The sequence below is a fragment of the Pyxicephalus adspersus genome, chromosome Z (genome assembly GCF_032062135.1).
Source record: "Pyxicephalus adspersus chromosome Z, UCB_Pads_2.0, whole genome shotgun sequence".
In the NCBI taxonomy this organism is placed as follows: domain Eukaryota; kingdom Metazoa; phylum Chordata; class Amphibia; order Anura; family Pyxicephalidae; genus Pyxicephalus; species Pyxicephalus adspersus.
Window position 1 is genome coordinate 9308698 of NC_092871.1, and position 14286 is coordinate 9322983.

The 14286-nt window shown below is 37.7% G+C and overlaps 1 protein-coding gene across 7 annotated transcripts; it reads left to right on the forward strand.

The window, feature by feature from the left end:
• On the forward strand, positions 1 to 12117 carry LOC140343009 (major histocompatibility complex class I-related gene protein-like). Of its 7 annotated transcripts, XM_072429446.1 has the most exons (6): positions 154 to 169; positions 2260 to 2308; positions 2401 to 2451; positions 6070 to 6854; positions 10642 to 10923; positions 11738 to 12106. In XM_072429446.1, the coding sequence occupies exons 4-6, from the start codon at positions 6554 to 6556 to the stop codon at positions 12049 to 12051; spliced, it is 897 nt and encodes a 298-aa protein (XP_072285547.1). In that variant the 5' UTR covers positions 154 to 169; positions 2260 to 2308; positions 2401 to 2451; positions 6070 to 6553; the 3' UTR covers positions 12052 to 12106. The 7 variants fall into 7 exon arrangements, with proteins under 7 accessions (XP_072285541.1, XP_072285542.1, XP_072285545.1 ...); XM_072429440.1 differs by lacking the exon at positions 2260 to 2308 and having other exon boundaries at positions 1 to 169; positions 6591 to 6854; positions 11738 to 12117; XM_072429443.1 differs by having other exon boundaries at positions 62 to 169; positions 2260 to 2451.
• Positions 12118 to 14286: the final 2169 nt, after the last annotated feature.

Here is a 14286-nt window from a genome sequence, read left to right on the forward strand (position 1 = left end):
CTTCCTCATGTTTCTGTTTACACAAGATAAGCTTGAGAAAAGTGGCGTGAGATCAAGCAGCAAAACAGAAAGGAGGAGATTCAGCTGTAACTCTTCTCATAAGAGAAAACAGGCTTGAACAGGATGGATCTGCTACTCAGTATTCTGCTACAGTTCATGGCTTGGGCAGGTTAGTTTTCTATTTTTATTTATTGGTAGTACTTTCTTGTGCAGTGTCCATCACTGAATAATGTATGATTATTAATGATGCAAATTTTCAGCACCACGTTGGTTCCATCCAGCAAAATATAATACACAAGGGTTCTGAAAAGCAACTATTTACTTTTAAAGTTAAAGAAAAGCAGTAGAAATCACATATATAATATATTTACATTGTATGTATATTTTTTTTGCTAGAGTAGTGAGGAGAAATCTAGACTGCAATGGAGGATGATGCAATATGGTGCCTGGTGATAATCCTCCCTTCTCTATAGAAATGAGCAGCTCGATCGTTCTACTATCACTGTAAAAGACCTGGATATACTGTAATACCAGTGTGTGTACATAGTTTTGGCCTGCGTGCACACCTGCAATTTTTGGCTATGGAAACAATCTTTTATGATTGTTTCCAGCGACAAAAGAGTAAGAGATGAATGAGCGAGCTCTGTACACATAAAACTGTTCTGTTCTATGGAGAGGAGAAGGAGTGAGCAGCAGTCCACGGTGCTTTTTTCTATTGACATGTAATACACGGGCAATAATTGTTGTTGGAAAGGATCTTTAACAATCCTTCACAACAACAAATGACTGCACGATGCGTAAACGAGTGTTGTACATACAGAGCCATTCTGCTCTACGGAGAGGAGAGAAGAATGGAGACGCACCCCGCAGCTCTCTCTCTCCTTCACTTTGATTCCTTGTCTGTGTATCCGCCATGACGGTTGTTCAGAGCTCTGTACACATGCCAGAGGCGATTATCAAACGAGAATCATCTGACATGTGTACGTAGCCTTAGTCTACAAAGATGGATATCAATAATTAAGTTTTTTTTTGGGTTAACTGACTTAAATGATTTACAAAGAGTAAATGTTACCAGCAAAAGACACATTGATCCACCATGCCATACAAACACCTATAACATGGTATTTTGCAAAGCTCATCAGACTGCTGTGCTGACTTCTTATATGGTAATATTCTCACACCTTAAAAAACTAATTGTAATTGCATGTTGGTTTCACATATCACAAATACTTATCTTTTTATAAAAAGCATTTGCGTAAAGTTTTATAATAGCTTTGGTGTTTATGTGTGTTTTATGATAAGTTTATCAGTAAGTGCGTCTGATTCATGATACGTTTTGGTGTTAATATATAAAACTTTATTTCTGGAATTCATCACCATAATTAGCAGTTTCAAAAAGTGAATGATCAAACAAAGTAACAATAATACAACCAATAATAATAATAATGACATCAACCACAATTTTCCAGTTTTGTCCCATATTATTTGTCACTATTCCACTAAAATGGGTTCATAAATGGGTTGTTAATTTATGTCACTTTTTTATTTAAAAAATTATTATGTAAAATTAATATTTTGTAATGAATACCAATTATTATTATTTCTGAATTGTTTTGACAGTATTGATTACCAGGTAAGCAATAAAAAAAATTTTCCTTAGCATGCTTGAATAGTAACACTTCCTGTAAATTATCACACATGGTATTCAGAGATTAAGAACAGTATTGCAGTAATTGACTAGGAGTTAAGAATTTCGGGAATGCCTCCCATACTGGTGTGGAAGGGCTTTTATGTCCATATACTTTTGATCATAAAGTATACAGACTTAAAAGCAAATAAAATGATAAATATTAAAATCATATCCCTTTTTAGTCTTTGTGCATTATTTATATGTGCATTTCAGTCTCCATTTTTGTTATTTGACTTTTCTAATCAGTATTAAAAGGGGTCAGAAAAGCAAGTGGAACTTTAGCCTAAAAAAAAAATCAAAGTTCTCCGTACTCTTAACATGCTTCAGTGCTGTTCCCTATGTATCTATATTTTCAATCATATCCTTCAGGCATACATACACTCCCATTTTGATAATTTCTTGTGAACCCAACCTGTTGTTTACAAGCCGCTTCCCTAGGGGGCGCATTATCACACAGGCTGGAAGGCATGTTCACATATCATTATATGAACACTGATCAGTAGGAGGAAGGATCCTGGAGTTCACTTTATTAACCTAAAATGTATCTCTTTTTTTTTTCGTTTTTGCAGTAGAGAATGGTGGATAAAGGTTTGGTGTAGAGAAGGGTTAGACCTTCTGGTAAGTTTTTATTGCTGCCAGAGAGAGTCACCCCTCTGTACTAGTGACCTCTGCCATCTACAAATCACGTGGTATTTCAAAATTTTTTGCAGTAGCTGCCTCTAAAACAAGAAATGAGAGGAAGAACTCCAATAAGGACACTGGTAAGGCTCTGGTAAAAATTTCACACTGCAAACAATACCTACCTGGGGTTTATGTCTTTTTTTACTCTACTCCAAACAAACACAACGGGTTATCCATTATACTTTAAGTTAGCCAATACACTTCAAATTTTCTGTATTTATGTGCTATTTTAAACATTTGATGCTGATGTAGCTGACTTCATTCACAAAAGCACCATGTTTCGGCACTATTGCAAATGTCTGTTTTTTTACTTTATTCTAGTTTATAAGCTTTTCCATTGGTAAATACCATGTTATATTATTAATTGTGTGTTCTTTAGTATAAGCAGACCAGAAAAACCCGAGCTCAGTTCCTTTGCAGTTATTTACAAAGGAATAACTGGCTCAATTCATTAAAATGACTCATATTACTACATATGAATGCAACAACATTCTGTAGTGTGATTGGGGTCTTAGAACATAAATTTTGACCTGCCACAAGCTGTACTGCAGTGATTAGGCTTGATTTACTAAATGAAAGTAGGTTGTTGACATAGCAAAAGGATATTTCACTTAGCCCAGTAAATGAGAAGACGTTCTGACAACCGCAACCATCCAATTATGCTCAAGGAAATTTTTTTAAGATTTCCATGAATGTGACTGGGTATTCATGGCTAACTGACCTCCACATTCATTAAGCTAAAATGAAATATCTCTTGCAAGGTGATAATTTGCTTTAAAACAATCCGAATCTTTTTAGTAAATTCACCCATTTTGCTACGTACACACGTCAGATAGTTCTCGTCCTATAATCGCCTCAAGGCTGAAATTAGACGAGAATCTGGCTTTTGTACATCACTCGCCATCTGTTGTTCCGTTGTCCGTCCTGGCGGATCTATGGATGACAAAAGAGGAACAATCATAATAAAAGTGAAGGGGAGTCGTTGTTCTCCCCCCTCCCCTCTCCTTAGAGCAGAATGGTGCTGTATGTACAGCGCTCCTTCATGCATTGTTCAATCTTTTGTAGTTGGAAAGGATTGTGAAAGATCCTTTCCAGCGACAATTATTGCACATTTGTACCCACCCAGCCTTACTGATTTTATATGGATAATACAATGGTTAACTGATAATTTAATGGTTGTCCTTACTCTAGCATGGTAATGGAATTAGGAAAATTAGCAATATGAATTTTTTTGATTCAACCAATCTGAATTCAGTTGGGCCCTTTGTTGGCCCTTTCTGTGTCTAGGGTTATAGCCGGTAGCGACAATAACCTCAACATCCACAATGGAACTGGGTATTCACCTAACCTGGGGGTGACAGATACAAATGACATCCCTGTGCACATGCTTCTCAGCAATTTTTTTGTCAGCAATCAGTGTTTTCTTGCAGGTGGGCCATCTGATATTTTTGTTTTTTACGCCACTATAGTTTAGCATTAAAGCAACACCAGTCCTGCCTGTGTACCTTCCAGACAACAGACTACTCATGAAGAACATTACAAAGCAAAGAAATAGTATATGCTTTAGTTACTTAGCTGTGGTATGAGCCTGAACCTAAAGTCAGACAAGGTATGGATAGAGTTAAAGGTTTTAGTCTCCTGCACCCCTGTTCTGTTTGTGTTGCTTTTGTTCCCCTCATTTCCTGTAAGTCAACAGGACAGGAACTGATGGCAGTGCAAACCTAACAGGTTTCACCCCTCCTAAATCTATCTAAAACAAAGAAAAAAGTTTTGATTGAGCACATACTGTAAATGTAAATGTTTGGATGAAATAAACTTCTCAATAGCTCTATAAAATTCCTAATATAGAATTAATTTTCTCTTTTAAAAATAGTGATAGATCTAAAAAGTTTGCTTTATTTGAATTATACTTTCTGCTTTGTAGCAGAACTCAAAGCAAACAGCTGAATACCGAATCTGTTTGTGATCCATACACTGCAGCCAGACAGCAAAGCATAATATGGCGTTATCACTTCCTCCAGCCTGCTGACTGATCAGTTCTACACAACTGCATTCAAAATATTTATTGTGCCTGGAGTTTAGTTTTAAGCTGTGTGTTTAATTAATGATTTATTATTGTGTGCAGTACAAAACTGAACACGATGGAATGCTGGGTGTTGCTGTGTATGTTCTAGCTGCAGACAGAAGGAAAGTCCCTTGGTTTTTTTCATTCTATCTATGCCCTATTAAGGAAGTTTCACTTCACTTCCTGCACAATGATACATTTTGTTTCCAAGACAAATAAAATGGGTAAATATCCTTACAGAAAGTCAGCCCTGGAGCGAGCAAATAAAAGATGAAATGGGATAGGCAGGAAAGGTCCTTGGGGGTTACTTCCAAATGTTGTGGTGGATTGGGGACCCATCGTTGGTGTGAAGTCCCCATTGGTTGGGTGAAATTAGTTTAATAATATTTAGTGGTGGTCTGTGGTTAAAAAAAAAGGTTATGTAGTTCCTGAGCTGGGAGGTTTTGTGGGTGGGAGCAATTACATTTACCTTTATCATGGTACTATCGGACTAATTGGGTGCTTACCAGGACCAGCAACCTGTGGACAGGAATTGGTCATTTGTTTGAAATAAGGCTATTTATTGTTTAATAAAGAACAAATATTAATTTATGTTTTTGGTTATTTATTATAAGTCATGGTTTATATTGAAGATTTATAATTGTTATATTTTATTTGAATATTATATTGTTGTAATAAAAAGGCCAATGGGCCTTTTAACCAAAAAATTATTGTGTGGTTATTTAAATAAGGTTTGGTTGGGTGGGGTCGTGGGTTTTTGGGGTTTCCATGGTTTCTTACTCTCCTCTTACCCACATGCTTATTACATTTTAAAATATCATAATTTATGTTTCCAAGTAATGCAGGCAGAAAATAGCTGATAGCAGGACCAACAGGGTGTTATTTTCTGAAAACATAGAAGGTTTCACCTTCAAAGAGCACTCAGCAGTGATCCAAGCTGTGGGTTGGAGAGGAGTAATGCAAATTATAAAATACCTTGATGGATAAATTTCAGTGTTGAGGAGTGGGCATTCCCAGTTAGACTACATTTGCTTAGTCACATGTGATACTGAGCCTCAATGACTAAAGAATTAATATTCAAGTAAATAGAAGAAGCAGGCCTAAAACAGTACAGCTGGGGAGAACCTTTTTTTTGCTGTGAATTTAAAGCATGTGACTTTTACATTTTTCTGAAAAAAAGAGCCACAAACTCCTAAACCAACTGGGGAGCAACGCCTCTGAAAAGAACACTTTTTTTGGTCCATATAGCAAAAATAGCAAAAACTAGCTGACCCCAATACCCGGAGGACTTGCAGATGCCAGGTTCATCCAAGTACTAGGCTAGGGTTCCCCTGGAGTGCTAACTTTGACCAAAAGCCTATATGCCCTCACTGGGGAGAACAGGATTAGGTGATGCTGGACATCCTCCAGCCTGGAAATGTGGCAGCTTCTCATTGACTTGCTGCAGTTCCTAATTAACATTGTAAATATCCCACAGTATGCAGTAAAACCAGAGTATACAATTTTAGTACAGCAGAAGATCCAGTACACCATGTAAGACTGAACAAAAGGCTGGAGGTTAGCTTTAATTATGATTCATTATGTTTCAGTGTGCTAATATTGTTCATATTTTGATGTTTTTTCCTCATTCTAGCAGTGAATAGTCATCAAGTGCAGCAAGGATCCCAGTCTTCTTTTTTGGAAATATCTGAATGAGGTCCAAATGTACATGGCTGGAGGGGGAGGAGAAGTGCAATGAAAACCCGTCAGATGGAGATCAAAACAGGTTCTGAAGTCATGGTAGCATCTCTGTTTTTGGCGGTCACAAAAGTGATGGACAACTGAACCAAGCCTTGGAGGTAACCGTTCAGCATGTCCAGATTCTCCTCTGAAACTCTGTCATGTCAAAGACTTATCTCTCTCTCTCTTATTCCCCATAAAAGGACCTGTGCAGATTTGTCAGAACCTAACTAGGGAATAATAGATGGTGTTAAACTACTTGAAGACACTTACCAACGGGGGGACTACAGTAGAAAGAATGCAACAACTTCCAGGCCCAACTGGGCCCAATTATTGCTGGGAAGATAACTCACATGAAAGCGATGATTCTGTTATAGTATAACATTCTAAAGTAATAAATGTTTGATTCTTATGATTTTTCTTTTTTATATGCAGAGCCTCATAGCCTTCGCTACCATTTTACCACAGACTCCTCCCCAGGAACTGGATATCCTTACTATCAAGCTGTGGGTTACGTAGATGACGTACAAATTGCGAGATATGATAGTGAGACCCAAAATGTACAGCTTCTCTGGCCCTGGATGAAAACACACATAGTTCCTCAGCACTGGGAAAATCAGACTCAGATCGCTCAATATTATGAAGGCAGACATCAACAGATAATACACGATTTAATAAAACATCTCAACCCTACCAAAGGTAAAGTAAACCATTTGTTTTTCTGAATCACTAAAATGCAAAGGCTTTTTTCTCTAGATCTGACTTCTCTGCATGCTTCAGTTTCATGTCTCATAAAGTATTTTGACCCCATCTTTGCTTCCTGATACTCGAAGTTAAAGCGTACCTACTCTCAGAATTTTCCCTTTACATAAAAGGGTAGACAAGCCTAGGCGATCAAGAATGAATGGGAACGCAGAGCCTCCCTGGATACCTATGTCATGCATCCCGGAAGGCTCTTGGCTGCTTCTTCTGAGATCAGCAAGTTTTTTCCCCATCTACGTCACCCAATTTCGAGCCTGCACAGTGCAAGATTGGGTGGGGTAGGAAAAAGAACATGAAAGAAGAAGCGGAGAAGATGGCGACACCTGGCGCTCCCTCTGTGCTGTAAATGTTTTTTTATTGTTTTGGGTTAACTTTCTCCTTTGTTGACTATAAGTCACTTTAGTTATAACTTAACGTGAGCTGAGGACTTGTCTCCTGATGGACCACTGGTGCTGGTTTATAGATCCTGTACTGCCATGTACAGGAAGACACAAGCTCCCTTCATGTGACTGGGATCTTGAATGGAGTAGTGGAGTAGCAAAGATGAGAATATGTGTCTATATTTCTTATAGTTTAGTTTCTCAGAAAATATTTAGACCTTACCCACATTCTCATGAACCTCCATTCAGCTGAATTCATTTAGAATGGAAAGGCTTGGATTGACTATAAGGCATTGCAGTCATAGCATACACTGGGCTGTAAACAGTGTGGCAGCACTGGAGCTCACCTATATGTCCAGTGCTTTCACATGGAATGAGGTGCAAGCTCTATACTCAGTACTGGGTCTTTCATTTGACATGTAATGCTGAATTAAGAAGTAGAGTGGCAAAGCTCACTGTATTTAACATACACTGGCACCTCACTATCAAGACTTTGTTCTTAAGCACTTATTTGGTAAAATTTTTTACGTTTTGTCACTGGTGTGTTTTTGTATGTCATTTGATGGAGGGTGCTTTTCCCTTATGGGTTGGCCCTGAAGTCTAGAGAGTGCTCTGGCCTTATGGTCAAGTGCTGTGCCTATGCAATTGTCTGGTCTGGAGGGCTCCCAGCTTAGTATTTGGTGGGGCAGGTTTCTGTCAGCAAACAGAGACTGCATCCTGTCTAATTCCTGCTACAAAGGAATGATTTGGCCCACTCGACGTTAGCTAGATGGGGTTAGTACCTAGCCCCTCCATCAGGAGCATTAAGCTCAAGGGGCTTGGAGAACCTGGGTGGCACGTTCTCTTTAGAGGAGATCACAATAGCACCCAAATGCATGCTTACAAAAGACATTTTAGACATTGTTGGTCCAGAGAAAGGCAAAAAAAAACCCTGGTACACTTTGCTTCAACAGGGGAAAAAATTCCTTGCTGATTCCATGAGGCATTTGGATGTTCTCTGGATCAACCATCACTATTATCTTTTTCTTTAAAGCTTTAATACCCAGTTATATTTTGTGCTTCTAGAAATCATCCAGCTTTTTCATAAAGCAATCTATAGTAGTTGGTGAAACTACTTCCTGAGGTAGCCGATTGCACATTTTCACAGACCTTACAGTGAAGAATCCCTTCCTTATCCAGAGCTTAAACTTCTTTTCCCCAAGAAGCATAGAGTGCTCTCTTGTTCTTTGTAATGATCTCAAAGTAAATAATTGGGAAGAGAGTTCTCTATATGGACCATTTATATATTTACACAGGGTGATCATATCCCTCCTCATATGTCTCTTCTCAGGGGGAATAGATTCAGTTCAGCTAAACTCTTCTCATAGCTGAGCTCCTCCATTCCTTTTATTAGTTTAGTTGCCCTTCTCTGCACTCTCTCCAGTTCCACAATGTCCTTTTTGTGACCTGGTGCCCAAAACTGGACTGCATATTCCAGATGTGGTCTGACCAATGCTTTCTACAGGGGCAGGATTATGTCTCCATCTCTGCAGTCTATTCCTCTTTTACTACAACAAAGTACTTTGCTAGCTTTAGATATTGCAGCTTGACATTGTTTGCTGTTATTAAATCTTTGATCTACCAGAACCCCCAGATCCTTTTCCATTTCTGAACCCCCAAATGTATTCCCCCTAGACAGTATGAAGCATGCATGTTGTTAGGCCCCAAGTGCATAACTTCATATTTACTTATATTAAGTAATTTTTTTAGGGTGAAAGAATAGACAGGCTTTTGGAGGCAAATTGGAAGGTGAATGTTATTATTTTAATAATGTATAGGATACTCCTACACTTTACACAAATCAAATAGTTTGTGACACAAAAGAAGATTTATATGTGATTACTTATATACAGTTCAGGGGTTTCAAGTATATTCCCAGCAAAAATTTCAATGGAGACTCAAGTTTCACACATTTCGCCCTTAGGAGAATTTGGAGAATAGCTTGAAAACTGAAGCTATGTCTAATAACAGCATGATGAGTATAAAGAAAGCAAAAAATAGAAAGAGGAAAACAATGAGTTCAGTTTCAAAGCTAAATCCAACATATTGTAATACATAGAGTTAAATAAATATATAGCGTATAAACAATATTACTCACATTACAAAATTCGAAGTGAAAGAGAGTAGATAAAAGCATCTGCAGGTCTTCCAAACCAAGTTATTCCAAACAAGCAAAGGGGGGTTATATATGATAGCAACTAAAAAATAATTTTAGTGTTAGGATTGAAGGTCAAACACAAACGTTTGGCAGAAGTGCTTTATAATTGAATGTGAAGTATGAGTAAAGAGAAACACAAATTGCACTTACTATAATGCCTTTAACAGCCCAGAACAAAATGTATATGTAGAGTAAGATAGGATACATAAGATAATTACATTCCTGGATGTTCTGTTGAGGAGAGAGAATGTATTCTTTATTAAATATAATTTGTCACTTGGCTGCCCAATCGGACAGTACATCCAGGCCTGCTTGTAGATTCTAGACATCCTGTATGGACTTCATTCCATTACATAGTTTGGTGTCATCTGCAAACACAAAAATGGTACTTTTAATCCCAAGCTTTATATCATTTATGAAGATGTTAAACAGTAAAGGTCCCAACACTGAACCTTGGGGTACACCACTAATAACCTTAGACCATTCAGAATATGAATGATTAATTACAACTCTGGATGCTATCTTTAAGCCAGTTCTCTATCCATTTACAGATTTACTTTTCTAAACCTAATGACCCTATCTTGCATATTAACCGTCTGTGGGGTACAGTGTCAAATGCTTTAGCAAAGTCCAAGTACACTATATCAACTGCTACTCCACTGTCTACCTGTTTACTTACTTCCTCATAAAAAGAGAGTAAATTTGTTTGACAACGTCCGTCTTTCTTGAATCCATGCTGACTATCACTTATACTATTATTTTCTAGCAGAAACTCCTTTATCAAACTCTCTAAGACCTTTCCAACTATAGATGTTAAACTAACCAGTCTTTAGTTACCTGGTAATGACTTTGCTCCTTTTTGAAGATAGGAACTACATTGGCCTTACACCAATCCATTGGTATCATGCCAGTGAATAAAGAGTCTTTACCAATAGAAATAATGGCTGATGAATGAATGAAAGCTAAAAATATTGGTTTAGATTTGCACCTGCCACATATAAGGACAGGTATACTGCATTATTCTTGGGTTTAGATATATTTATCATCACTTCCTTTTGTAGTTCACTGATTGTTGTGCATTTATCACTGGTTATGTTTTGTCCATGATGTATTACTAATAATAATTTCCTTTTAATTCTATTCCAAGATGGCAACACTGGATTTGTTCTACAAGTTCGATTATGGTGCCTGTTATCAGGAGATGACAGCATAAGTGGATATGAAGAGTTTGCCGCCAATGGGAATGATTTTATAGCATTAGATACATTTTTTTCCAAGTATGTCCCCGTGATGTCTAATGCGGAGATGATGGCAGATGTGTGGAATAGGCGCAAATCCAGCGTTGAGAAACAGAAATGGTATATTGAGGAAGAATGTAATCAGTGGTTCAAGATTTACCTACACTATATGAAAGAAAACTTAAAGCCTGGTAAGAAAAAATTGATTAGGTGACATTCGTTATTTTCAGTACCATGTGCTGAGAAGAACATCTAGGTGCAGACTGTATCTGCCATGACTAGATGTATACAGTGGATGGGACATTAGCGTGGCAGGTCCACATAGCCTTGGTTCCTTAAGAAGGTGTGGAACCAACACTCCTGGGTTTTCCATAAACTATTCTATGTTATGAGTGGTGAAAGTCCCATTTTTTAAAACGAGGCAGTGTGTAAAGTCACACAGATTATAGGGCAGCCTCTGTCAGAATCCATATGATCTCCCATTGTCGGCTCCAAGTTCATAATCAGACAATAGACAGATCTAAAAGATATATTCAAAATAATAATGGCACTTTGGTTCTCATGAATTTAGTATTACAGAAAGGGCCAAGTGACCTGCCAAGCTATTAGCCACAATTGAGGTTGCTTAGTTATCTTCTCAATACATAGCGTCCCACTTTAACAAATTTGTTTGTTACATTTTTTGTGTTGTTTTACTAACAAGGCCAATTCCAGTTATATTAATAATTAAAGCCCTGATGAAGGGGGGGAAACATTGTCCCTGAATAGTTTTGAATAGCGTTATTATGAACTATTAAATATACTGTTCTCTCCCATTGTTGGTTTGGCAATCTCATTTGCTGTTTTTTCCCAAAAGATGATGGCGAGCAATGAGATCAGGGGACAGAGATGGGTAGAGAAATAAGGATTAAAATGGTCAAAATTCACCTTTAATGTAAATTCACATTTAATGTAAAGCTAATATTGCTGTAAGTCAAAAATATTAATTTTTTTTTGTTTCATTAGTCCGGCCAGAAATGATGGTGAGGAGTCATGTTCAGTCTGATGGGGTAACAAGACTTCATTGCCTGGTGTACAGCTTTCACCCCCGAGCTGTGGATGTGAAGTGGATGATGAATGGGGTAGACCATATTCCTTCAGATGAAATGAGTCCAATTCTCCCCCATCCTGATGGCACCTATCAGATCAGAGTCAGCATACAAGTGCCAACAGGGGAGAAAAACTATTTCTCCTGTCATGCAGAACACAGCAGCCTGGAGGAGCCTCTTAAAATGAATGTGACAGAGCTGGATTTGGAAGGTATGTATATACAAATGTAAATATTATAAAAATAAACAAAAATTTAGATAAAATATCAAACACACAACCCATTCCACCCACAAAAACTCAAATCTTATTTAAAAAAAAAAAAGGACGGCATTAGTGGTATTTGTTTCCGCGAAATTCGCCGAACCAAAAGTCTTCTAATCATGGAAACCACTACTATATGTACAATCATGTGTTGTAGAAATGGTTCTATAGGAACAAGCAGGTTTTAAGTTAAGTTGTACAAATAACATATATGTTTTAAATATCTTAAAATTGATGAGTTAATGCCTTAAGTCCTGTTTTCTGATTTTTGTTGCTGTATATTATAGGATGTGGCTCTATTTGAATATTTATGGGTAAAAGTATCTCTTTTTGCATATTCTTTGACCTACTTTTATCAATATACAGTGGTACCTTGGTATAAGTCCTTAATCCGTTCTAAATCCTTGGACTTTTACCAAACAAATTTTTCCCATAAGAAATAAAAGGAAAATGGTTCCCATGAAAAAAAATCCTATTGGCATAATATACATTGATGGGGTTGTATAGAATAATTTAAACACTGCTTATTACTAAAGTACATAAATACAAAAGCAATTAGATGAAATAAATTAAACTGTAACATCACTTTACCTAGCTGAGAAGAGTCGAGTGCCTACTAGGATAGTTTTGGCAAGGGAGGAGGAGGAGGAGATCTTATGTAATTCACAGAGTTATAGCATTGGTTGTTCACTGAATGGTGGCAACTGACGTACTGACACTTGTGGGCAGTCATGGCTTTGTCTCGAGAGAGGTAAATAAGGGTAGCGCACAGTATTGTGACTCATTATAACACATTTTTTTGATTGAATAAAGTATTTTATTAATCACACAAATCACAAATCTATACAGTCAGGGTGCAAACATACCCCCATACATAACAATCCCCCACAACACACTCACAAATAAATACATACATCTCTCCATACTGCAGCATTGTACCACAAACAACCCCATCAGATTGTCAATCCATACTTTAAACAAAATCATCTTGAACTGTCCCTAGGAGCTCATCCAAAGCCTGAAGCTTTATTTGAGCTCTAACAAATCTAAAAGCACACTTCACACACATAAAGTATGGCTGTGCCTTGGGGAGGGGGTGGGGGGAGAGGGAAGAACTCACAGGTCTGAAGCTTTATTGGAGTTCGTATACCTTATTAAAAAGACAGTTTGGGGGCGGGAAGGGAAGGGGGGGCCTTCTCAGACATCCTCTTCCGGAAAATCCATGAGTTGACAGTCTCTGAGCAGGCCGAGGGCCAGTCCTCAATGGACATCCTCTCCCTCTGGAGGATAAGGTGCTTCCTGGCTACCAGATAGCAGTTTTAGCACAGTTCAAAATCCTTCAAGCTCCTATGACTTCTTCTTCCATGAATTCGCCATGGAACAGACCATACAGCATAGCAAAGTATGTGATGGACATTCAGGGGATGAATTTGCACACTTCCTGTTTCAGGGACTTAAACACAGCTTGGACGTAGGGGCACTGCCAGAAGACATGTAAAGCTGTCTCGTCTGATGACGCAGAAAGGGCAGTGTCTGTATCTACATAAGTTCCTGAAATGCATGAAAGTTCCTTTCAGAAACTATCTGAAACTGTATGTTGCTCTACATCACACACAGGCTCCTGCACAATCAGCCCTGCTAGTAGTTTCAAAGCAAGTGCTATGTGGGCCGTTACATATAGAAGCCAAACTTGCCTGTAGCTGCAGCCTTTCCCACCCTCGGCATATACTCGAGTCAGTCGATTTTTCCTATTTTCCAAAGTAAAAATATGTACCTCCGCTTATATTTAGATCGACCTACACTTGAGTATATACAGTAATACTTTTAACTTAAAGAATAATGTGCATATTTTTTTAAAATATTAGGACAAAGAATATATCTCTAAAGCAAACGCAATGTCCCTGAATCTTACTTTATCAGGCGTATGCAGATTAACCATTCTGATTGGTTTAGGAGCGAATTGGGCTTGATGGTTTAGCAAAGATCTTGAAAGCAATGTATTGTCTCAAGGTAAAAAGAAGAGTTAGATAGCCAAGGGAAAATCTTATCTTAAAATAGTGGGGTTGCAACGCCTAAATAAAAGAAAGTAAAACTAAAACTAAAGAAACTAAAAAGAAAGTACCAACAAAAGGCTTTTTTGGCAATAAACATAAAACATTTATTTATATGTGCATCATACACTTATTGATTGAACAGAACTTATC

Excerpts from the sequence above, each read along its gene's own strand:
- LOC140343009 (XM_072429440.1), top strand. The coding sequence starts at position 124 with ATGGATCTGCTACTCAGTATTCTGCTACAGTTCATGGCTTGGGCAG. Across the intron at positions 2,452-6,590 it reads GAACTCCAATAAGGACACTG|AGCCTCATAGCCTTCGCTAC; the intron begins GTAAGGCTCTGG and ends TTTTATATGCAG. Across the intron at positions 6,855-10,641 it reads ACATCTCAACCCTACCAAAG|ATGGCAACACTGGATTTGTT; the intron begins GTAAAGTAAACC and ends TTCTATTCCAAG.